The 27,082-nt window shown below is 43.3% G+C and overlaps 1 protein-coding gene across 1 annotated transcript in view; it reads right to left on the bottom strand.

Annotated features, from left to right (window-relative positions):
* The window catches only part of TMEFF1 (transmembrane protein with EGF like and two follistatin like domains 1), a 712,972-nt gene extending 691,427 nt beyond the window's left edge, over positions 1-21,545 (bottom strand). Inside the window, exon 1 of the mRNA XM_086965347.1 lies at positions 21,136-21,545. Within this exon, the coding sequence (XP_086821473.1) occupies positions 21,136-21,271 (136 nt within the window). The 5' untranslated portion in view covers positions 21,272-21,545. The remainder of the gene's footprint in view (positions 1-21,135) is intronic.
* Positions 21,546-27,082: the final 5,537 nt, after the last annotated feature.

Raw genomic sequence — 27,082 nt, 5'->3', positions numbered from 1 at the left:
TTGCTCGACCTCGGTATATCAAGACATGGGCCACTGGAATTATCCTGCAATGCTACATCACATTTTGTGGCAGGGTTGGTAGAATTCTGCATGCTGAAAATGGCCAACCTACTAAGGTGAAAAAGAAAGTGTTCTCTCTGTGTAGACAAGGATTACATAAAAATGTCTTATTGCTCGTGGTGCTCTTGCCCAGTATTGTTGTATTCTGATACTACTGATTTCAGCGCGCTAAATACAGTGAAGGACGCTCTTGCATATACAACATTGATTTTTGTTATAAAATAGGTTAGCACCTTAATGTTTTAAGGCACAATCAAAACTGAGTCCAAGTCTATCCAACTTGTTTTAGGAAAGGCATTTGCGTATGGCACATGCATTAAACTGAGAACAGATAATATGTTTTACAACAACAAATAGGGACTTCTTATGCCATATGGCACAACTCTACTATACTTATCATGAAGGTTATGTTTTAAAACCTGGGGCATTTACGCTTTAGGGCGGGTGCGTTTTCCATTTCTAAACAAAGTGCCCTGCAGAACAAACAGAATGTCAGATAAAATAGTATTTTTATTAGGGTACATCAGGGAGAAGAACAATAAAATGGAAGCACCAGACCTTAAAACATATGCAAAACGTTTGTGGTTCTTTTAAAAATGGGCAGCCCTTTGAGAGAATTTTGCAAACATTGTGATGTAACTTTAATCCCATCAATAGTTAAAACAAACGTTTTAGCAGATAAAATAAGTATCATAAAGCTGGTCAACAATGACATCCAGTCTGCATTATCTCATATAGGTATCTTCATATCTGCAGCCATCTAGGCACCCCCCTACATCTCTCACTTGTCACTATTTAGTACTGGCGCTCAAGGACTTCTGAAGCAACCACCCATCCGCAGACCTCCTTAACGACTCCAGTTTTGTTTTGCCTCCATTTACTTCTGCCAACATGCAAGATAGTTATTACTAACATGCTGGCAACCGGCCATTAAAATACAAATCAAGTTTAAAATATGCCAAACATATTCAATATACGTAAAAAGCAACATTTCATTAGTTCCTTAAAACATTAAGGTGCTTACCTATTTTATAACAAAACTCAATGTTGTATATGCAAGAGCGTCCTTCCCTGTATTTAGCACGCTGAAATCAGTAGTACCAGAATACAACAATACTGGGCAAGAGCACCACGAGCAATGAGACATTTTTAATCCTTGTCTACACAGAAAACAAACTTTCTTTTTCATCAACCACTTAGTCCAAGATCAAAGTACCTTGCATAATTGGTAACTGGCCATATCTTGAATTTTAAATCCACCTCGAAAATTGACTAGACCAAATGGTTTCAGATAAGCATGCAGTTGATAAAATCAACTTGTAAATCAATATCCCTATAATTAGAAGATTGTATGCATTAACCCTGGCAGTGTTACATCTTGCAGTTCCCAATACATATGAAGAGACAGATGTTACCATAGGCTTCAAGTTCAATGCCAGTGACCCTTTTCAAATTATATATATATTTTTTAAGCTACAGTAATTAACCGCTACCAATTGTGTCACCCAGTAGTAGAGGTGCAAGTCTGGCAGGGTGATGCCGCTATCAAAGAACTTCCTCATAAACGTGAGTAGCGCTATTCTCATCACCCCCCTCCCATTCATTGCAGGAGCCCTGTTCCAGCCTTACCATCACAAAGAAGCAGTCAGGGAATCCAAAGTTCTGGGGCGCATAGAGAAGCTTAGACAATTAAATGATTTTATAAAGTGCCACTCTGCCCAACAGTGAGTGCCAATGTTGTACTTCTCATTGATCGCCTACTAACAGTCATTCCAGATTTTGCTCGTAGAATGATTTCTGATCTTGAGTTACTTACATCCCCAAGTAAGTGAAGCCCTCCTCCTTTCACGGCATTGGGCAATGCCATCCCACGTGGAGCTGCCACCCCACCAAAGGTTACAGACAGGATTTGTTCCAATTATTGCGATTTTCGGGGTACCCACCAAATATGTCAAGAATTTTTAGAGTTCTTTCGATAAGAGTTCTCAGGCTTAGCTAAATACGGTAGATGTCAGCTGAATATAACGAGGTGACATCTTCCTAGCTATAATACAACTGGAACCCCTCACCAGGGTGCATTGGCGGATCCACGCACCAACTGGTCCTGTCGCCACTGATAACACGCGGGGGAGAGGGGGCACGCCTGCCTAGTCCCCCCTCCACTTGAAAGTCCCCTTAAAGCATACCATTTACCCGAACCTTTGCAAATGGGCAGTTGTGTGGCACAACCACACCAATGTCAAGAAGGGGCCAAAACCCATCCTTCTCAGCAGTGCCATCATATATGGCCAATCCAGGGAATTGAATGCTTTTTTCGCATCCAGAGAAACCAGCGTTGCTTGTTTCCTCAGTCTCGTCTCCCTGCCAAGCATCCACAAACCCTCTGTAGATTATGCCACATCGACATACTGGGCACAAAACTCAATTGGTCTGGGGACACAATGTCATGTATCACCTGCATTAAGCGATTAGCGAGCATCTTCACCTAGATTTTCATTTCCATCTTGAGGAAGAATATTGGTCTCTATGAGGAGCAGTCCACCTGCGGTTTCCCTTGTTTGTGAATAAGAACTATGGTTGCGCGCCGCAAATCTTGAGGGAGCTCTCCCGTTTCTCTGGACTAACAAAGCATGGTGATAATCAGCTTCACCACCCCTACCCTGCTTCATAAGCATTTGAAAAATTCATCAGGCAATGCATTTGGGTCAGCAATCCTCCCACTCTTCAATTGAGTCAGAGCTTCCGCAATGTCGCCCTCCTGGATTTCCTCCTCCAAGAGCTTTCTCGTCTCCCTCCCCAGTTTGTGGATCAGGAGATCATTAAGAAAGGCAACCAGATTCCTCTTTTCCTCGCACTGGATGTGTGGGGCAGACAGTTCCCTTAGAATGTCTGCAAACATTTGTGCAATCTTTCTGGCCATTTCCTCCAATCCTGGATGGAGTGAAAGTGGAGCGTCTTGTCAGGACATCCACAATAATGAAAGAAGCTGCAAAAAATGAAAAGGATCTTCACTCCGGTGTCGTCTCAGCCGTGTGACGAGACAACACCGGGAGGAAGATCCGTTTTCATTTTTTGCAGTATGACTACATCCGGCCTTACTAAAAAAGTTTTATTTTAAAAAACGCTGCGGTCCGGGAAACACGCAACCAGACCTGCTCACACACAAAGATTAGTCTTAGTTTCCCTATACCCACAAAGTGGTGTTCTCCTTGAATAACCACCTCCTTTTGCAGACTTTGGCCCATTAGGAAGAGAGCCTATGCTTTTTTCCTTCTTGTTGATGCCCTGACAAGACACCCCACTTGCACTCCATTCAAAATTGGAGGAGTGTGTCTCTACACTACTAGGCTGTTGCATCCCCTTCTTTTGTCCTGAAGAAGACCCACTGTGATGTCCTCAGAATACAGATATTTGGGTCGAAACGTCAACGTGCCAATCTCTCATGTCCTATAACAGTGCAACCACAAATAATTGAAGGCTCTGGTTACCACTGTATTTATTCACTTGGACAAAGATTTTTTTTTGTTGTTTTTTATGTATTTGTGTTTTTTATTTTCTTGTTTCCAGTTTCTCACTTTATTCACTTCATGTCACAACAGTCACTAGTCAACCACTTTCTTTTTGTATTGTATGACAGCCCGCTCTTCCTGAACAAGATTTGACATGTATATAAAAAAAGAGAATATAAATACACTCTTTTTATCAAGAATTGGTGTAGTGTGTTTGTTTCTAAGAATTCCTTTTCTTTTTTGAATGATTATATCATAATTGCATGTTTCAAGTAATTATTTGCTACCCAACGGAACTCCACAGTAGACCATATCGTCAATACCCAGGTTTTGAGGGATACTGGATTACCCTGTTGTATTTAATTGCATCCCTGTAACAAAATCAACCGAAACCCTCCCTAGCAAACAGCTAGGCCGCTCCCCCATGCCACCAGGGGGGCTGGCCGATCAGTTTGCCAGGGCCTGTTTCGGTTGCCTTTGCGGCCCTGCACTGGACCGCATTCGTGGAATCTGGGTAAATGTTTACTGGACTTCCCTCAATTTGTCATGGTCCTTGGGCTTGCATCACCTGCAGTATATAATTGCAGTCATGGAAATTAAGTAGTCATGCAGTTATTGGTCTTGGTGGCACTCCCAGCACTGGCGGCCATCCAGGGACTCTGTGGGCTTGTTCGACAGTGTAGAGACTAGATGTTTCCACTTATCAGGGAACCCATTATTGCAGCGGGAGCAAACCTCTGCATCCTCCAGTCTCTGCATCCTCCAGCCTGCCATCAAATTGTATCTGTCCTTTCACTGTATATTGGCTCCTCCACCCACAGTCATAAGTTCAACCTGCATTATCATATCCTCATCCTGTCTACCAATCTTTTGTGGTGTGTGTTTATGAGCTCCACATTCATAACCGTTGCCTCTATTTTGTGCTCCAGGGCAGTCTTGATATCACAAATCGCAGCTAGGATCCTCTCTATGTGTACTGCTGGTTCCGAATCACCTTCTTTCTTGGAGTCTATCTTCTGGCATGCTGAGCTACTCTCCTGCGCCATTTTCAAGGTGTTGCAAGGTGCACACGGGGGCCGCCCGATCTCCTGGGTGGTAGTGACCAATGGTTTGGCCTACAAGGTTAGATCGCCACATCTGCCCGGGAGGGGGACCCCAATCACTCCACACTGCAGTGAGACTTATGAGACACCAAGCCTGCTGTTCATCGCCCCTGAAAGTGGCTCGTGCCATAATTCTGGTCTGCGCAGTGCCCCCTTTCTATTGTCCCCAACTCTGGACCACCCGGCAGGGCAATGTGTCCTCCTGAGGTGGGGCCCAAAGGGTCCCCAGCGTGCTGCCCATGTTCCACCCATTTTGTGGGGCCTCACAGCTGTGCTTGTATGCCAGGAGTCTGTGATCCGACCCCGCTGCCAAAACTCTCTGCTCCTGAAGGGCCGCCAAGCTGCACTCACTTTGGTTTCACAGCCGTATCGTCTCCCCCAGAGGCTGCTGCCCCTGCCTTTTGGCAACTAATACTACTCAGCAGCACCCGCAGCACCTGCCATCCTATGTTCCACTGAACCTTTGGCTTCCTTGGTGCTCTCCTTTCACAACTTCCAGGGTTGGGCGCTGCTCAGTCTACCAGCACCGCGGGAGCCCTGGTCATCATTGCACCACTCCTAGCAGCGTATGGGCTGCGGTTGTATGTGCGGATCTCTGCTGTCGGCGGTCCTACCCAAGTGGCCATCTTCTTCGCTGGCCACCCCCACGCCCCCCAAAATGTACATGATTGCACCTTCTCTCGCAAGTTATATTAAGTGCCATAAAATCACCATTAGGAATAATAAACATACCCAGTTCTAGAGGTTGAGTGCACCCAGGCGTACCTCTGCTCACTTATAGCATGATTTCCACATGAACATTCCAGCTGCTTGAAGATATAAAATGCAGTGTGTGTGGCATATCACTGACGGTAAAGCTTAGTTATTATGCATGTTTCCGTGCTTTTAATAAGGTTATTCCTTTTTTGCATCCTCTTTAAAGGCACTGCAAAAATCTCTACTTGAGTTATAATTGACTTAAGGTAGACTGCATGTAACACATTAGAAGCAAAGTAAGAATAAGCAGATGCCAGCCAAGGAAAATAAGTTTGTTCACCAGATAATCATCTGCTTCACTGTTCTTTTCCTAAAGAGCGTCAACATAATCTTAGCTTTCGTAATTTAAGGCAAAGAAATAATTTGGGAATTTCTATTTTCCTATTTTAGTTATAAGATATTGCTATTAACCAGGTCAAAAGCTGTCATATTTTCCACTAAATCTGTATACATGGAAGGGTTTTCTAATAGGCATAGTTGTTATTTAGATTATGTGTGATTAAAATGAAACTCCAATTGAATTATCCTTCGAAAAACAAATCTACTCTTTCAGCACAATCTGTTTTTGTTCACCTATTCTTTCAGATCAAATTATTCCTATTACACCCCCTGAGGCAATCATTTTATAGTTGTTTAGTAGGAGTCTCCATTCTTATAACTGAGAAACATTATATTACCTTTCCATGATTCGCGTATGATTAAATATTTGAAGGCAATTCGTATCACCTTACTCAAAAGGTATGACACATAATGCTGCAATGGATTTAATTGAAATAAAGACCATGGGAATTCTTTGAGCACACAGAAGATTTACTGCCAAAATCAGTGAGTGTATTTGCAAACAATTCGGAGATGACCTGCCTCTAATGTACTCTGTCCCAACATTTGTTCAATTGTACATATTTGTTCTTTTATCACTTCTTTTCTTGGAAAAGCAGTTCAAGCATTTGTTTTAAATTTGTATAAAGCAGAAAGATAGTCTATCTGTCAAGGCTACTTAGTAGCCTAATTATTTTACAAATGTACATATCCTTAATATCTTTACTGTAGAATTCTAAAATGTGTTCAGCTTTTTTTAATGTTAAGTCATATAATTGGGGGAAAAATGTTTTATTTCCTGTTACCATTTGCCATGGGATAGCTCAAGGCATCTCAAATTGATTTTAAGTTTGTCCAAGACCTTTTCTGCTAAGATATTTGTACGGAGATCCCATGGGACACAAATAATAGGGGCATTAGGATACTGAAGATGTATATCTGTTAATAGATCATTTTTCTCCTAAAGTGAGATAAATACACTTAAACGTTTTAAATCTCAATGTTGAGACTACTGCTTTTTCAATAATCCAATATTGGAATTTAAGGGCCATTGTAAGGAAATCGCTATTCTTCACCTGCAATTGTTTGAAGTTGATCTTCTAGAAGTCACTTGTCCATTGCTCTGTCTCCCTTTTTCAACCTTCTGTAGCCTATTGAAAATATATTATACAGTCACTGACTTTTAACTTACACATTGACTAGGTGAAATGTGTCACCCTGATGACAGCCCCTTACTTTTTCAATTCTAATTCAAGGTTGAATAAATGTCTCTCAAAATCAAGGGCATTCCAACTTACACATGAATGTTAAGAATGTTGATCACTATTGTGGTTGATATTGGTGTAATTGAATTTCCCATTATTCTCTTTTATAGGCCATTTCCTCATATTTGTATAATCCTTTGTCCATTAACTTTGTAATTTTCATCATATGTGGCTCTTCTTGTGCTGTTAGTGATAAAACATAGTGTATCTTTGGACGTGTAGTTTGATGATTCATCACTGGATAGTGTTATAAACTAGACTTGATTCGTCTTGATGCCATCATCAAGTGGCACTTGAAAAATAATGAGAAGATGATTGTGCCACATTTTCATCTCTAATGTATATATTTTATTATTAATAGTGTTATTTTTCAGTGTGCACCATAACCATTGATTTCCTCAATATGTTTTATTACTCATGTTACTTTTCAGTGTGCAACATAACCACTGATTTGTATAAAGTGAGTTTACATTTTTTATTGCAGTCTGAGGCCCAAGATTACATGTATCTTGCTCAGAATTTGATTTCTACGCAGAACCAGGATGCAATTAGGTGTTTGACATTTCTTCAGACAGACAGGTCATGATTTCGATATCGGTTAGTCGGACCACCACTCGTTAGTGGATTGGTCAGGAGACCGCCTGACAAGCAAGTGGAGTCTGACTGCTGTATTTCGATTAGACCTCTATGGTGATGGTTGAAAAGCGCTCTGTATCACTGCGGCAAGTGCTGCGGCTAAGGAAAAGGCAATGCAGCACAAGCTGCTGTGATACAGAGCACCTCCTGCAAGTCAATGGGCCGTGTGCCACGCACCACGTTATTTTCCTTTTCAACAGCCTATTCATGGCAGTGTTCCTGCCATGAACAGGGTGTCAGAAAGGGATATCTAAATCCTGACTGCGATGCCTGAATCGGCACTGCTACCATTCAGGGCAGATACTTGGACCACCCACCCCGTCGGGATATGAGATCCTGGCGAAGGCAGCAGTCTGGACTCCGACTGCTATGGTCCAACCACCAGCATCGAAATGCAGTGTTCGAACCAAAGGGCTGTCGGTGGTTGAACCACCACCAACTGCCTATCGGTGTCGGTCGGAACACCATTATAATGAGACCCAAAGTCTCTTGCCTCAAAAGTGCTTCTTTTATTTATTTGCTGACTTATATTTATCTATTTACTTTAAATGGTGAGCTTCCTTTATAAATGTTCCTGTGCTTCTTATGCTTCTTTCACATTTTTAGGTCTCGCCAGAGCATGCGCTGCACTGCGAGACATTTAGCAAGCTGCTTTTGAAAGTGCCACCACAGGCTTTTGGTGGCCTCAAGCTTAAGTGTATGCAAGCGTACACACGTGCAGACGCCATCTGTCTTTGATCGCGATCACGATCACTTTCACAGCCGCGTGGCCAATGCTTGTTTCAAGGTGACATCAGACTAAAGACGCGAAATTGCGAGGCCATTAAACGCACACAATCTGCTTTAGAGCAGTCGCTTGCTGGCGGCAGTCCTTACTGACTACCAAGAAGGTTACATGTACCCACACAGACTTCTTTCTAACCCAGCTTCTTTGCAACTTGCTTACCTTTAGAAACATTAACAGTAAGGCTTAGTAGCAAAAACCCAACCACTGCACGAAGGGGCATTGTGAAATGAGGGCAATGTCGATGTAACGGAGCATCTGCTATGGGAGGCGCGGTCATTACAACATTCATGTGCCCTCTCGACACACAAACATGTTTTGACTAGCTCACCATTAACGTGAAAACGTCAACCGGAAGTTCACGTTCTAGATGCCTTAACCAATGGCCCGCTAGTCTCCTGAAAAGCGTGTGCACGCCCCAGCAGGAAGATCCTGCCAATGTGCTGTCGACACAACCAACCATGCAGATCATCTGGGAAAGTCCGTGCTGTCCATCAGAGAAAACAACAAACATTGGCATTGCCAAACATTTTAGATTTTAAACGCTTAAAACAAGTTTTTGGGCCATAATAAGCCTGTTAAGTGGCATGCTGGTATGAACAGCCAGAGTTTATTTATACATCAATAAGAAATCTTGCAATGCTACTGCTCATCGTGCAACGGTTGTGACAAAGAACGCTCTATCAAGTGTCAGGGAACCTTGCATTGAATTGCTGCCTGGGGAACACCTCTCATTTGAAAAGAAGGCACATTATTTCATTTTTCAGTAGAAGAGTAGTGTTTTCATTTACTATACTTTATCTAATCTGTCCCTTCCTCTACCCTTCCCTTCCCCAGAATGTTCTTTTGCCACTGTGATTCGAAGGTTCTACAGCTGACTCCAGCAGGCTGGAAGCTGATGATGTATGATGCTAATAAAGACTTCTCATCAACTATCCATAGCTGCCAAGATGTCAGATTGCTATATGTGACATTTTCATAATTTCAATGTAATTATGAGCAACATTTCAACGACTATGAGTGACACTTTCTTGCAAGGAAAACAAGCACTGTCGTAGCCAATAGGTCTCGCTTTTGGGACCTTATAAGTATTTAGTTTTGAATCACAATATCCTTGGTGCAACAACATCAGCTATTGCATGGCTAAACCTTGTACCTTATAAGTGTTTAGCCATGCAACAGTTGATGTTGCTGCACCAAGGATATTGTCCTACATAACTAAATACTCATAAGGTCTCAAAAGCGAGACCTATTGGGTTTGCCAATGCTTGTTATCTTTCTGTTATTGACTAAGCTATATGTGAAGAATCCAATGGCATTGCTTTTGTATCTTTATCAAATACTGATCTTACATGGGTTTCTTTTTTCTTTATCCTACTTTTCCTGATTCCTTTTGAGATCTTATTGTTCATCAGTAAAGTTATAACGTTGCACTCTAGGACTACCTCCTCTAGTTTGAAGTTGCCCAAACAGATCTCAGGACCATTGGTAGTCCCTATAATATCCTAAATCCTTAATGTTAGGTTATGCTTTTTACATGATATTTCTATCACAAACTTCCACTATTGGTATGACCTTGCTGTAAGGTGCTCGAGGGACCTTGTAGGTGGTGTAAAGATGTAGAAGGGCTGTGGGTGGTAGTGTAGGTTGCTTATTGTGTAGCGTGTGGGACTGCAGCTGACATAGATGTTAGTGTAAAGTAGGTGGCTGTATAGGGTGCTTAAGGGGTGGCCTGGGAGAGCATCATGCACCCTAGGAAAGGGGCTAACAGCAGATTGCATGGAAACACTGCTTTTGGACATGTTTTTGGTCCCACTAGGAACATAAACATTGTGAAGGAGTGAAAGAGAGGAAACAACATAAGCTAAGGAAGTTGTGCTGAAAGTGATGGTGTAGATTATAGGGTGCAGTATGGTGCACGGTTCTATACCATTTGGAGTCCAGCAAAACAACCTTTGTAGTTGTATCAGACATACAAACAAACTTTAGAGAGCCTAGAACAGTGTGCCAGTATCTCCCTTACTTCTAATACAAATATAATAATATAATATTATAAAGGTGAAGCATTGACATTTGACAAATCTATGCACTCCCAGAATGTCGTGGAAATAACATTTCTACAGTCCCCAGAAGGAAGAGTGAAAGAAGCTTAAGCCCGTAACAGTGATTAGAGAAGAGAATAATAAGAAACGTTGGACGGAGATGGACCTCCATACCTTGAATGGTACAGATGTGTTGCTCCTTGAGGAAAAGGTGCTGACACCAAAGCCTAAAATTGACGCCAAAAGGCAGGATATGAAATGATATGGAGCCTGTCCCGGGGCATTCCTTGATCAATTTTTAAGAAGGTATCCACTGTATCTCTATAAATGTATTTGTGTACATAACAATTCTACCATACCGGTCTACAGCAGCACAGTTACAAACACTGGAAGGAACAAGGAGTCAAGAGGGCAGCTGACTGACACTGAGCCACTGCATAGCTTTCGTAAGAAACAAGATAATCGCCATGTAAATACTTAATCGGGAAATTATGGTTTCGCCTAGAAGTAATTCCCTCCCGTGGAACTTGGACAGTGCAAACAAATTATCTGGAAACAAAATTTTACTTGCTTCAATAAAAATCTGAAGCCTATTTATTTGAAATGTTTTATATAGCGTGAACATGACCCGTCCGGGTATCAGCGCGCTGTACAGAGAAGCAGACAAGTTAAACAAGTAAAGGTGTAAATAGTGCATACTGTACATGTAAGAGGTTAAACATAAAAACATGCGGAAAAAAACAGCCAGCAACATAGTGCCCATGTTTTCTCTCATAGTTAACTGTGTAAACCCAATAAACTGTATCCCACTCACAGTTGTAGCTATGTATACCACTCCTCTGTAGGGTATTTTTTTATTCCCCATTTTTCTTTGCCTCTGTATTTACCTGTTATTCTTTTCCTCCCCTTCACTGTTTCCACCACGGACAAGTGTTCAGTTGTGAATACTCAGACACAAGGTTTGATGGCATGCTCTTTCCTCGGATATACATAGCACATGCAGGTTCTCTGCATGGTTTTGGACCAAGGTGTGTTCACTTCTCGTCTATGTGGCCCGGTCACTACTGTTCCACCCATTTAGGGCATTTCGATAAAATGTAACATTTCTCCTGTAAAGTCGTAAGCTACCCAGCCTTTAGCCATCAGTCGCTACTCGCTGAATGATTCTAGAACACCCATGAATATGCTGAAGCACATTACAAATCTGTAATTTCTCTTTATAAGTAGGTCAGTCAATTATTACCCTTAAGAAAACACAAAGTTCAGGAATTGGGAGTGGTTTTGATGCTCGTGCTTCATCGTGAGTACTATGGGGATCATTGCTTTCTTGTTTACAATCGTACTTGTTAATTTTCTTTGACAGTAACTATTCTGTGAGATAAATTCACCAGGCCACCAAAATGTAGCCACTTTCTCCAAACTGTATTCTTTATTTTCGGTTACCGGGTCTTCACAATGAATTGGCTTGACCATGGTGCTATGAAGCACAGTCCTGCTCACTACTGGGGAGTTGCCTTCTTGGGCTTCAGCCAATAGGTATCAGACACAAGGACCGAGACAGTCTGTCTTACTATACCATTGGCACTAGTTCAAAAGGTAAAAAATAGGCACTGTGGACTCTGGTTGTGTCAAAAATTAAATAGCAGGCCAGCCAACCAGGTGCACAGACTTAGTACTAGTTTAGTCAATCAGCACTTGGCCTGAGAGTGCTCCATTATTTAACCAACGGCTTCCCAGTGACTTATTTAACAATTATCCAGTGCTCTCGTTTTTCAATAAATGCCTTAATGGCTAGAATGTTTTCTGGCTTCAGGTTTAGTAAGTAGCCTGTAAATTGAAGACACTTCACTGAGATCCACAGAGGAACTTGAAGTTTGAGAACAACTAAATCAGTGCAGGTGTACCTTTCAATAATAATTGTCATTTGATAATCCTGCATGTGTCCTTCTCTTTCTAATACTTGATTCATTGTGATTAATTATTTTAATCTATTTTTGAATTTCTGCGCATTTGTTTTCACTATTATGTTAATTAACTGTTCTAACTTTATATCCGAAAACGTGTCCCCCCTACGAATAAAGTCCCTTCCTGATCTTAGTGTCCAATGAACTATGCAAAAAAGCCTCACAATGCACGTGTTTAGCAATCTTTTCAATAAACGGTGTCACTAAAGTAAACAATACCAATAATACAAATAATAAAGCTAAAAACATTAACAATATTAATGACAAAAAACTAGCAATACCATGTGTGATCAATGTAATAGAATTGACATTAATAAATATATTAGAATTAAACCAACCGTCAATTTAAGCTGCATATAACAGGTGATGCGATGCCCAACTCGGTGATATTTATTTTGAGACCATGAAGGATGACTAAGCCCACCTGTCAGGACTTCAACCCATGAGCTCAATGCCTCCCTCCACTTTTGCACTGAGAGCATTTATGCTCTAAGCTATTGCACCAGCCTGATACATAAATGATATCCTTGTAGTTCAGCCCTGAGTAGTTTTCTTTCTTTGAGCACACAACTGTTACTAATATATCCCAGGATACAGAAGAACGATATGCTTCTAAGTAATAAATGACACTGAAGGTATATAAAGTAATGTAGTATAAAGTAATTTCATATAATACCCAACCAAAGGTATGAAAACATTCTGAAACTATAAAACATGTAGAGTAACACTTCATAAGAAAAACAATCCATAAAACAAAAGATGTACAGATATGCGCAGTACAATACAGTAATGCAACAGTAAGGTAATCTAAACAAGTTAATTATCACCACTTTCAGGTTACAAATCTCCAATTAACAAAAAGCATGTATCCAAACTGTTTTGCTTATATTACAAATGCCTGTTGTTTTTCAGGTCCATAAGAAACATTATCAATTTGAGACAACCTACAGATTTCCAAGATCCAGGTTTCACTATGCGCTTTCCAGGCAGGAGTCCAGTATTATAGTAGCATTACTTGCAGACATAAAACTGTGTCAAATCTATTGTTTTTGTTGCTTCCCTAACCCATTTAAATTAGACATATTTTTAGATAAAATAAGAAATTGATTCTGGTCACTCTGGAAATATAAATGAAATGAGAGATAATAATGATGCCAGGCATATACGCGGTTTTAAGCATTTTACCATAGATGGCTTCATTTGAGCCGGGGGTTTCTGGTGCTTAGCACCTGCACTTAATTATCAACCCCAGCGCTTTTCATGAGCATCAGTTAAGGACACATTCATTTATGCTAGGCACAGGGAGATGATTAAGTGATTTGCCCAGAGTCACAGGATGTTGAGCCCACGTTGAGACTTGCATATGGTTCCCCAGCACCGAAGTCAACAGCTCTGGCTGTTATGCCACATCGCCTCCCCACTTTCACAGTTAGTAGCTAGTTCTGTTTTAGGTGGCGCTAACAGGAGAGATGAGCTGGAGCTAGCTACCTGCTGACGAGAGCCCCGGAAGAAATGTATTTACAAATTAACCACCGTATAGACTAAGTCATCATATATTAATAAGCCTTAATGTTGAAACATGACTTGATATTCTTCTTTGCCTTTATTTGCCATTCTGGAGAAATATTTGATATTAGTGCTCTTCAGAGAGAGGGAAAGTACATTTTCATAGTCTCTTATCTAATGAAGTGCATTGTTTAAACGATATAGCATTAGACTTTCAGCACAACCGTTCATTCCAGCACTTGAGCTTTTAAATATTGCTAGTTGAGAAAATGAATTCCTTAAGATGAATTCAACCAGGGGGCATGAATGCAAAGGCCTGTTGTTTACAGAGCAGATGCTATTGACTTTTTTCGTCCCGAACAGTTTTTTTTGTGGAGTTTAACAATCGGATGAAAAATGTGGTTGCTCAGTTGGTCTAAGTCCATGATGATGGCTATCTCAAGGAGAATTTACAAGAAAGACTACAATAAACTGACTCTCTGAGGGCAGCGGAAGCAACAATATCTTGCAAAAGACAAGGGAAATTTTGAATGATTTTGAAGACATACTAGGGAAATTATGTAAAGAATTGCCAATGGATTTTTAATGGTGGCAAAACTTGAGTATGAGATGGTGGCCAACAATAAATACTATCAAAATGAATCGGTTCTGAGAATCCAGTAAGTCTTCCAAAACGTTTCTGCTACAGGTGGGAACTCCATTCAGCTAAAGCTGGAATCAATTAAAAAAAAATATATTACTTGGTTACTAAACTCAAATGATTGTTTTCTGTAGACAAATGCACGATCTATTACAAAAAATAGAGGTTTTGAATTCACAAACGGGAGAATATCATTTTGTTTTTACGCTTAGGCCAGCATGGCAGAGGTTTTTACTACCCAAAGTTAATACACAAAAGTGTGGGATATTTATCATGTATCAATAAATAGCAAGCCTACTATGTTTCCTTTTCCAGCAATGTTAAATTTGGATTTGGCTAGCTAAATAGTTTGAACTTGCAGGGTCTTCTCCCATACATGTTTTGAAAGGTGTTGATGTGATGTGGTTTCTAATGCACATGTTACTTTGAGACAACAGAACAAAAACACTTCAAGGGACAATACTGCATTGGAAAAGTTGTATTGACGTGTAGATTGTTTCTATCAAAGAGGTAGAAACTTAAATAGATTCCCATCACAGACAAAGATCTCATTTGGAATGCAAGACCCTCCCACTGTTTAGGTCTTCCTTGACAACGCAGCTGTCTGCAATACCTATTATTAACAATTCTAATGTACACATAATTGGTCTGGAGTCCACCCAGAGATGCAGGTTTCTCACCTCAAGGGATTGGCTGTTTGTTCCATCACACCACTTTTCAGGAAATGCTTCCATTGGAATGTATGAGTAACTATTTTACATCTGAAAAGTACACTCACTCATGCCATTGTGTGACACATTCGGGTCCTAATCTCCTGTATGCATTCAATACAAAAAGCATTCCTTGTTTGTTGTTTCCCCAGTATTGGCACAAACAGTCATAAAGAGCTTGTGTGCACGCAGCACATGCCAACTGCATTTGAGCGTGTCTGTATTTGTTTAGGATAGCACCTTAAAGCCATCCCTATTTGCTTTACAACTGCTTCTCTGTAGCTTTTATATTCAAATTGCAGAGACCTGTGAGTACAGCCCATTAGGAAGTCAACACTGTGTGATGAGCTGCTCATCTGAGCAGTGTTTCATCTGAGGCACAGCTCTCCACTTGGATTGTCGGGGTGATTGGGAATTCTTTAGTGTTGAGATCATGATCTGTGCAGATATGTTCCCACCATCAGATTCCCAGCTCCACCTGCCAATTAATTATTGTTGGTGCTTGGTGAAAACTGCCAAGTATGAAACTAGGCTTTTCTTCTCTCAAAATGCGTGGGTTTCTTGGGAAGCACTTGTGCTCTCTCTAAAGTGCCACAGTGATGAGTGGGTGGTACCCAGGGAGGGGACAAAATTCTGCACTTTTTTGGATACCAGTGGTAGATTGATGGATTCGGAATACAGCCCTTTGTCGCCAGGTCGATCCATTTCCACCTGGCACCCTTCATACGTGTCTACAGGTCAGAAGAAGTGCGGCCCTATTGTAGAGGAAAGTGGTTACATAGTTTCATTCCAACTGGGTATTACCACCCAGCTGTATACTTTACAATCTGTCCACACTGACAGTGAATTATACCTAATGAGGACCATTGGCTCTTACTTCCAGCCATTTTAATCCTGGTGTAAAATGGATCAACCTGATTTTGAGCTAGACATTTTGTTGCTCAAACCACACATGTTGCCTTTTTGTTACAAGGCCCATACATGGCACCGGGGGTTGTTAGTACCAAAACGCATTTATTGAGCTGCTGGCAAAAAAACTGTTTCCTATCCTGCTGATTTTAACAATATGGACTTTTCTTGATCAAGGCGACCTGTGTGTCTTGGTCCTGTGCAACAGGAAAAGGTTTTGAATCTAAAGTCTGGAAACACCCACCACTCACAGCACCTAACTAGTGGGTGCAAAGTGACACCCTAGGAGTTCTGGAGCTGGAGGATGGCTCAACTTTGAGCTTCCTGCCCGCTCTGAGAAATACGATGGGCCGAACGGAGCTAGCAGACATTGTTGCCTCCCCGATTGGCCCTGCGTCATGAGCGACACCTTAAAGCTTACGCTATTCCTGACTGAGCAGGGTGCACAATTCATTTAGACTTGAGGTTTTTTCTTACTTCACATTATTAACTTAAAAGTTGAAACTGGCAGAGTAGCACTGCTTAACACGTCATAAATAACTGGGAGCACCTTAGCAAGTTTAGTTGCTGTGAGGAATGGGAGGTACTCCCAGAAGTAGCAGAGGAACAGTGGATGTGGAACTGTAGCAAGGTTACTATAGGTGAGTCCTACTCCCAACACAGACATTATTTTGAAGAGCTTCGGTATGACTGCCTACATCGATACTTGTTCTCACTTACCAGTGTGGGGGGGTTTGTCGGCCTACGAAAGCTACCAATCTCCTTCCTCCACCCACCTCTCCATGGCAATGATGCATGCTTGCTTTTTTAGAAGCAATCTGGCACCAATATGCTGCTTGTGCCCTGCATGACTGCTTAACAGGGGGATGTACGTGGTTACAACGCATGCTTTTACCACGCATGCCTTTACAACGCAGGTTTTTCAGCGCAAGTCGTTACAACGACTTGCGTTGAGGGGTGCTGAATAGTGAATAGTTTAATTTACTATTCCAACTCCAGTCCCCGTGGATAGTAGGGAAGGTGCTGGATAGTAAATTAAACTATTACCTATCCTAGAGCGCCCACCAGCGCAAGTCGTTGTAATGACTTGCGTTGAAAAACCTGTGTTGTAAAGGCACTGCGTGGTAAAAGTTGCGTCGTAAAGGATGTTTCCCTTAACAGGGCCTTCTCATAGAACTAGCCCAATTCACTCTGTAACTGATATAGATTTGGGTGCTGATGGAAAATCTTCAAATGTCTAGGTGAAGAGCTAGATCTGCATGCAAATCTAAAGGTGGAATCTTCTCCACCATACTGTTCAGCCAGCGGCATTCATTCAGTGGATTGCCTTCCTCTCCTGAACTTAGTATTTGTTTCCGAACTTGTAGAATTATCTATTGGCATATAGATAATGTGTCTTGTGCCAGTGTCGAGGAATACCTCATCTGTTAGACGCGGGTGATTATCAACACCTGTATTGATTCTTTCCATTCTGGTGCTTGGCTTTATCAACTTATACTGACAAAAATCAAACAGCATGTACGAGACCACAAATGAAAGCAGCAGGATTGGATGAACTACCCATGCCTGACCTGAGGTAGCTTGTGTATCAGTGGTCTGAAACCAGGGGAGATTTTAGGCAGATCCAATTGTGGGACCATGCTGAGGAATCCCTGAAAGTGGCATGCTTTCTCTAGGATGGGAGGGACCATGGCAGGAATACTCTTTCAAACGATTCTCTGTAAAATAAAACATATTTCCCCTGCACTGGTTGGCCATACACAGAAAGTGGTGGGTGGCAATGTTCAGGAGCAGAGTATTGTGCAAAATCTCTGCCTGTCTATTCAATTTTAGATGTCAGTGGTTCCCCAGCCCCTGCTTTTCATCACATTCTGGTCCATGTAATTTCTTTTTTTTTTAATTATAAAAACAAGTTAGGCCATAGTACCCATTTTTTTGTCCAGCTAAATTGCTGGAAAGGATGCTGTGCTTGCTTTAGAAATAAGGGGGAGTGTTGGTTTGGCACATTTCTCTCCACACTGTTGCTAAAATTCGCTGTGCAGACCTAGATAATTTGCTTCAGGGAAATGATCCTGGTGAAAATGAGCTTCTTTGAGACATAGGCACAACCCATGACAGGTATTCTGTGACCACTAAGTGCCTTAACCCATCTGCCTACACGTGAGCCCTTTCCTCGCCCAGTCATTAAATAAAAGCTGCAATGTTGACACCCCTATTAAAGAGTCCAAAGGCATGTGACTTTTCAAACAACAACAAATGGCTTCTTGTGACTAGTAGTAAGCATAGGCCCAAAACCCACACCATGCACGGAGCTTTAAACTAAAAGTGCAGCAATGGTTGAAGGTCAGGGCACGAGTCGGGGGTACACACAGGTGGACGGCACCCACCCACTATTTTCACAGGGTTGATGCTGTCCACCCTGCCAAGAAGTCGGACCGCACTGTAAAAATATTCTGAATTCGTCCCAGCGTAATTTGCAAACAACAGGACACATTCAGCAGCGCCTGCGCATTGTTGTCTGCTTTCAATCTGCAACAACGTGTAGGCGGGGGGGGGGCCTTAGTTCAGACTCCTGCTGGGCCCATAACAAAGTCCGAATCTGAGGAGTCATCATGCCTCCTTTCAATGGCGGCCTTAGGCATGTGCAAGGTGTGCACCTGCACAGGGCCACCACACCAAAATATATCCTTAACCCCATGGCTGCTAAGGCAATTCCCCTCCTGTGCTGGAGATTGTTCTTTTTCATTGTTTTATGACGAGCTGGGCTCGTCATCAGTGTACGAGGAGGCTACACCATGACGAGCCCAGCTCGTCATGAGTGTGGAAGGGGTTAATATGATAATCCTCTGAGGATGGATACATATTTGCGTGGTGGCCCCGGCAGGGATTTGGTGGCCTCCGGCTCTGTTCCACTTACAACCCCCCCCCCCCCCCCCACCCCTCTTCACTGGCCTCCGCGCTCCGCCCTGCCCGGACCCCCTCTTCCGTGGCCCCCTACTTACGCTCCCTGCCCAGGGCCACCATGAGCCTAGAGCCGCCCCTGCTCCTTTTGTTGGAGTCTCCTGGCTGGGAGCAGTCAGCAGCCTCACACCTGATGCAAATGAAGCGGATGGGAAACAAAGGCTCAAACCTTGTTAGCACTTCACATATACTTAAGAGAGGCAGCTTTTTACTTTAATCAGTCCCTGTTTACAAGATATGCATTCACTATAATAATGTCAAATGTGTTGTTCTTTCCCTATATTTACACAAAATAAATGTAATTTATATAGTGCTTACTACCCCTGAGGAGGCGTTGAAATAATTTAATTACCACTATTTTTTCTTTTAAAACACTATGGGTAGAGGGAGTTTACGTTGACAAAAGGAAACACTGTTTTATGTGTAACTTACAAAAGTGTGAATCTTCTGCCTAAATCAGGAGAGTTTCCCTATATACTCGAAATATGCTCCAATGTACTCATGATACACATGTTAAACATATATGTGAGGGCTTAAGATCTAATCCCACTTCTTATGATGCCACTTCCTGTGATGTCATGTGCTGTGATGTCACACGTCGCCTTGTCACGCAACACCATATCACACGCTGTGATACCACTTGCATTCTGATTATAACTAGGTTAGTCTCCCCGCTTCTTTTTTCAGGGCTTGTACCCTATTGAGGGTGTCACACATGACATGAGGCCACTTCAAGACGAGAAGAGGCTAGGGCAGGGCCGAAGCTAGTGGCTTCTTGGAGGATGAGATCTTGCAATTCCTGCGCGTTTAGTCTAGTTAATAAAGCATTGGTGTAGTGTGTTGTATTGTACTGTGGCTGTGTCCTACTTCAGCAGTCCTTGCTCAAACAAAGTGCATTATGGGAGCTCAGCTCGTCTCAGCACCACCACCATTGGAACTCCTTTCCTTATAGACGATACCAGAATCCATCACGGCATGGAGCCTGCTCGGGTAGGGCGGTGCCAGCATTGTTTTGGGGTACGAAGCAGCCACTTGCCTTGTATTTGTTACCTTGCATGGCGTGTAGAGCGGTGAGAGCGCTAGTCTAAAAGCGCTGTCCAAACATAAATGCAATCCCTTGGCGGCCAATCCACAGATCACTTGACTTCAGCTCATTCGTAAGGTGTCACTGAGGCACAATCATGCCAACCCCTGTCATCTGGCCAGTTGGAGCCATGTTTCAAAATTCTCTATACAAGATCGAGTGGTTTGTCTACTATAGGAGGGTGGGGATAGTGTGATTTCTCTAATGTAGGAGGTAAGTCCCATGGTATAATTATTGTAAACTCACTTCGTATGGAGAAGGAACAACCCTTGAACCACAGCAGGAGCTGCAGAAACACTACCTGGATGTATTGCTGTAATAGCTCGCCCTTTGTAGCGTCACCCTGCACGTTGTACATAGAAGGCGTGGACATTCCCAGGGACAACACACCAGCAGAGCTCTTTCCACTGAGCGTCTCTCCTCATCACACATGCACACCGCCTGCTAGGCCAGCCCTTTGTACAACTCCAAGTCAGCCTGAAAAGACTCGGCATGAATATTTATGTCTTGGGCACAAAAAGAACAAGCACACAAACGTCTGGAATCACCGGTGGTACACAAGAAATACATTGCAGGTTTCACATTTTCAGAAAAACATGCACAACTAGAAAGTACCGCAGCTGCAGGAGAAGCACAAATGGAAGCAGAGGGATTGTGGAAAGAGGCGCGTGGCTCAATGGATGGCAGCCTGGGGAGGGGTGTCGGCAGCTGAATAGTAAGGCGAGGAAGGGAAATGAACCGACATGCACATTGGGTAGAAACGTGGAGAATGGGCAGTTCTCCATCGCGGTATACAGGGAAAGGTCGGGCAGGTGTGCGGGTGGGTGAGTTGGTGGTTGAACTGGGCGTGACCCAGCCCATGCAGCTTTTTGCAGGGGGTGGCTGTACCTGAGCAGTTGATCCCTTTGCCTTTGCCGCCCTGGCACTCGTTGTTGGGTGGCGGGTTGGACGCCAGGCTGACGGGCACGCAGGACACCACCAGCAGCAGGAGCACCCAGGTGGAGCACAGCGGCGCCTCCGCCATGGCGGCCCGGGGGTTGGGACTGCGGGCCTGGGGTCTCAAAGGGAGCACAGGGCGCCACCGCCTGTCTCCTCCTGCACAGGGTGGCCCTCCAGCATTCCCGGCCCGCCCTGCTCCCGCGGTCCTGCGCCCAGGTCTGCCCTCAGCGCCCGGTGCCTCTCCAGGGCATGCTGCGCGCCCGGCTGCCTGCGGGTCTCCTGTCTCCGTCTGGGAGGGTTGGGATGCCGAGTCCTGGCACCGCTTTGATACTGTCACAGCGAGAGTGGAAATGAGCAGCTCCAGCAACAACAAAGGGAGCGGAGGAGGGGAGGGGGAGGGCCGCGAGGAAGAGGTGGAGGAGGAGGGTGCGTGGAAAGGATGAAGACCAGAGAAGGAGGGGGCGGGGGGAGGGTCTGAAGGAAGACAGGCTGGCCACGTGACGAACACCCCCCTCTTTCTCTTCATCTGCCGCTCCGAGACGCAGGGCGGCCCCCCTCTTTCTCTTGGAGCCGACAGTAGCAAGGGGGCACGTGTGGGAGTGTGTGTCTCCGGGTCAGAGGGGTCTTTTCTCCATCCATTCCTTTCTATACATGTGTTGCTTGGGGTGCCCGGGACCTATACAGCAGCTGCCGGCGTGAAACACACCTCCAGCAGAGCAGCAAAACAAACTCATCCGGACGGTGGACCACACGCCTGGCGGTGCTGATGCTGTCGGCCTGGTCAGCTGCCCAGGGTGGAACATCTCACAGACACAGCAACTCCTAGTCACAGCCTCGCCCAACCACGCCTCACTCTTGGACCTGCAAAAGTGATACGCGAGGCAGTTTGCATGTGTCCTTTTATGAACACCGAATTCCCATCTATATTTTCAAAAATGGGGGGAACGTGTTTCGAAAAGCAGCGTTACCAGTAGTAATGAATTCTGCCAGCGAGAGCTTTTCTGCTTGGATGTGTGCGGACAGAGTCAGACTAGTAGGGTTATGTGTTTTTTTTTGCTATAATTGACTATTCGCCTGTTGTCGTTTTCTCTCTTCTGCATCTCTTCGCATGCAACCGTCCTCTGCCTCTAATCCCCGTGCCTCCCCAGTTTTGCTATATTTCTACCTTTTCCTCTGTATCTATCTTTTGCCCTCCCGTGCGCCACCAATCAGCATTCTGTGTCCCCATCTCTCCCTTCATTCGCCTTCTTTCCTCGCTCTCTTTATTACATAGTCGGCGAAACAGGCGTAATTATATGTTTGCGGCAACAAACACGAAAGAAACATTTAAACTATGCATGCACATAAATTTGATCTTGGAAAATGTTGTTTAGGATTTTCAAAGGGGATAAAAGTCATAGAAGTGTCTCGAAAGTTATTTTTCCTAATCAGAATTTTATATCGCATCTTTTGTATCGGATTTTATATGCAAGCCGAAGAAGGACCGAGATCAAGCTTAGCACGAAGACAGAACTTGGGCCAGGAGGGGAAGGATGGGGCTTGGGTTCAAAAGTCCCACCTATGTACTTATCGGCACGAGGCCCCGCCCCCTCCTCACGCTGAGATTGTTCTGCAAGTTGGCAGGTATGCATTGCAGGGGCTCACTGGCATTTATTTGGAGGAGGAGGTAATTAGTCCATTGGGGATGTGCCATGTTTCGCCCCCCAGTGTGTAGTAAATCAAAGCATAGAACCTAGAATATGCATATCTGATCTGGGCAGCAGTGTCAGTTTAGGGCATTGTCGCGTGGAAATGAGCCTGGTGGCTTTCAAATACGATACAATATTGAGCCTCTTTAACTCCTTCACTGCGGCGGCTATTCCGCAACAGTTCTAAGGGGGTGGGGCGGAAGAGCGGCGGGCGCATGCTGGTGACGGAACCGCTCCGTCACCAGCCGCGGTTGCGCTGTGCTCATGATGGAGCGGTTCCTTCACGGCCCCGCCTGCTCAATAAAATGTTCAGCGCAGGCGTGGAATCCGCGCCGCGCAGGCGTTCCGAGCGGGCCGTGACGGAACCGCTCCGTCATCAGCACAGCGCGACCGCGGCTGATGACGGAGTGGTTCCGTCACCAGAAGGGAAGGGGTTAAACTAATTGCACCCTCCTTTGAGTTTACTACAGGTAAATTACATGCAGCTCTAGTGCACAATAAAATACTTCTTGTATATCACCTAAAGGCAACAGTATCATTCCAGACCATGAATGTCGAAGTCCTGTGTTGTCACAAAATGTTGCAAATCAGCCTGGTGTTTACTCTTTCTCTGCAAAGTGAGAGGAGTTTTAAGAATTAATTATGTGACAATCTTGCTGGAGTACAGGGAGTGTGAAAGGAAAGGCTGTAGACTGTCATTTTTTTTTTGCAACATACAACAAATGTAAATACCTATAGATGAATTATATGCATTAAGCAGATAGGAAAAACATAAAGCACATTTGTTGTAATTCTGAGGTGTACTAGAAACAGAGGTTTTGATAGAATCAAAACAAATACAAGAAGCTTTACTTGATGATGCACATATGATAATTATTCACAGAAACTCGATTCTCACACATTTTCAATTATGTGCTATATAGTTTAATCAGTAAAACTGTATGTCTGTACAAATCTAGTGCCATTTCAATGAAAAATGTGATGTCTTTAAATAACAATACATGACCACACAATGTTTTAGTTACATTAAAATATAGTGCCGTATTCTGTCCATTATAGGTAGGTGGGTCTCAAAAGTATGTTGTTCTAAAAATTGGATCATGCTGCAAAAAACTTTGAGAACGGTAGTTTCTGCATTACTATGACTTGTTTTTGAGGCGGTCCTAACCATCACTCCCCAGGTCTAAGCGTAAGCAGAATTCAGTGTAATTGACAATTTCCCATACATCATGGGTGCCGCCAACTGCATGTACATTACATTGGTACCATTTGGTGATATGGCACACGTATATAGAAACTGCAAACACATGCTCAAAAATGCAAAGGCATTCTGCTGTTCCAAATACTGCCTCACCGATGGTGTTGCTAGGTAGTAAACTGTACACATGACGTACAACTGAAGGCACTATATACGTGGATGTTTAGTATAGACAGGAGCTACTAGCAGTTTGGTAAGGCAAGCATGGCAATCGAAACACACAAGGAGATGACAGGTCAAGGGCACGACGGATAATCTGTACTTATTCCACTACTGCAGGTGACCAGAGTTTCACATTTGCACCATGGTTGTTGCCTGACTTTGCCAGTCCCAAGAGCCTAGCCGAGGATTCTTCCAACACAATAAAACAGGAAGACCCATAACATATTTTGATATTTCATATTCAAATTCAGCTTCAGATGCCTAAGCCTGTCTGAGCAATGAGTCCTTTACCACCTGAATATTGCATTGGATGTACATTGTACAGCCTAGCACTGCGAGGTGGAATGACTCTTGAGGATAATCCTGACAGCCATGTGCAGTCTCATGAGGACACCACTAATACAGGACCAAACAATGGCAGATTCACTATATGGGCTCATGTGGAGACAGGGCATCTTGTACAACCTCTTTACATGTAATTGGTAAAAGGAATGTGGAATATGAATGCATAGTGCCGCAATGTTCATGACACATATAACCATATCCACAGGTCTTAACAGTAAAAAGTAACAAATGAACTGGCCACTTAGCCATATTACGTCTTATGTGTCTGTGTGTATTCCTTTTCAGGATTTTAGACGTTACTTAAACTACACACTGCAACTTGGATTAGCTTGACCCTCCACTGTTGCCTGCCACTCACCAGTCAAGGATTCTGTTGAAGCTTGATACAGAGACCAATCAGAATGCAGCCCCTGGCTCATCTTTGACCTCCCTCACCACACCCACATCTAGCTTCACCTCAGAGAGCTCCACTGGCTCCCCATCCATAAACTCTGCCAATTCAAGTTGCTAACCCATGCGTTCAAGGCCTTCTACATTGGACCTACCTACCTCAAACACCACCTATCCCTACCAACCCATATGACAAAGGCGATCTACATCTCTCTCTCATTTCCACATATCCCACGCATCTACAGAAGTACCACCAGGACCTGTAACAACCTCCCTTGCCACATCAGAACCTCTTCTTCATCACTCAACTTGTGCAAGAAGTTGAAGACCTGGGTCTTCACTTAATCCTGTGGATCTCCTCCGGATGACCCATACCTACTCTTGCTTGACCTACACTCCTGTGTGAGAGCTTAGATACCCTCTTATGTGACAAGTGAACTCAACAAATCTATATAACATAACATTTGATTGCACCTAACAGTCAGTGTGTGAGAATTGTCAGATCATTTCAAGTATATCAACAACTCTGTGCGCAGCTGAAATTATATTCAGCGGAGATTTTTCCATCTGTCATACTCATGATCTCTTCTGGCAAACTATTAAACCAATAGTTCAAATAAGGAAACTGGTCTTATCATGAAGGGAATGGACCTAGGGATTTCCTGATGTCATCTAACACTGACGTGATAGAATGGAGTTTCCTACCAAACCCAGCAGGAAAGCCAGAGGCTTCTGATTAGCTTTAGTGGAACTATTATCATTCATTCATTAGTTTATTTTAGATCACAAGGACCCATCAAATCACAATAAAGCAACAATACTTCTCAGTAATAAATAATCACAAGAATTAAAACACAATTAAAAAACAGACTTGATAAAACTGATAAAATGCAAATTTAGAAAAAGTAAGCACATGAGCATTACTTAATACATATTATACTAAAATATCACATTAACAACTCATCAAAACAAAAAGTGCTGGTGCTTGCTGTGGTCAGTTAATATCTTCTTACGTAGGGTACCAGACTACTCTGATGACCATAACCGTTATCATCTGGGCCTCCCTTCACTGGGGAATGCCTACATCTACAAGCTCTCCTCTTAGATGTTCCCCTTGGAGCCGTATGTGCCATGCCGCACAAAGCTATTTGGATACTGCAATCACAACTACTTATCTGGTATCTTTGCGCAAGGCTCTGAGGGCAGTGGAATACTGTCTAAAGTCCAGTAGCTTGCATACTGGCTTAAGCCATTTCCCGCATGAACAGAAATATGCATTACAGAAAAATAGCTAAATGATGTAACGTTTACTTTTCCTGATTGCATCAAGGACATCTTTCATTATAAACTTTATCACCCACCCAATTTGCTGGAAAGCTTTTAACTGGTAGTACACCATATCAACTCTTCAAAAACATTGTGTTTTATGGCCCCACAGGACGACATCAAGAAATAGCTTGTATGCGGGGGCCGGCTTGCAGTCTAATAATGTGTCAGTCAAGTTAGTAGACTTGATGCTCCTCATCTCTCTCTCCCATGGATAGTCCCTATAGCCTTCCTTTATCAGTAGGCGTGAGACTTGCTTGCATAGATCTGGGTTCTCCCATAGATCTGGTAGGTCTAGCTCCTGCAACATTCTCCTAATAAAAGTGAGCCAGGATATCTTCTCCCACCCCTTCTGGGTAAGGAGCGACTTAATCAACTGCCTTGAAGTTTCCTGCTCCTCAGTGAGCCACAGCCAATAAATCAGGAGTCTAGATAGCAAGGTAAAGCTAGCTGGAAAAATGCTCATATCAAGGCGCTGGGGAATGCGGGGGCCACCCTGTGGAGATTTAGGAGATTCCTAATACAATTATTTTCAGCTTTAGTGAGAGGGTCGGTTCTCGCAAGTCTCCAAAGTTCTGAATCATACATTACAGTACCTTTACTTTTATGTTATAGATCTCAATTGCTGGTATTAAAGGACCGGCCTGGGTCTTCTTCACAGCTTGAGGTCAGTGTCAGCGTCCTGCTGGAGCTCCAGTGTACTCCTATTGTTCCGTGCCACTCAACT

Source organism: Lissotriton vulgaris, chromosome 4_1 (assembly GCF_964263255.1).
Source record: "Lissotriton vulgaris chromosome 4_1, aLisVul1.2, whole genome shotgun sequence".
Taxonomy (NCBI): domain Eukaryota; kingdom Metazoa; phylum Chordata; class Amphibia; order Caudata; family Salamandridae; genus Lissotriton; species Lissotriton vulgaris.
Note: the sequence above shows the minus strand (reverse complement) of the source record. Positions and strands in the feature narration are given on the sequence as shown.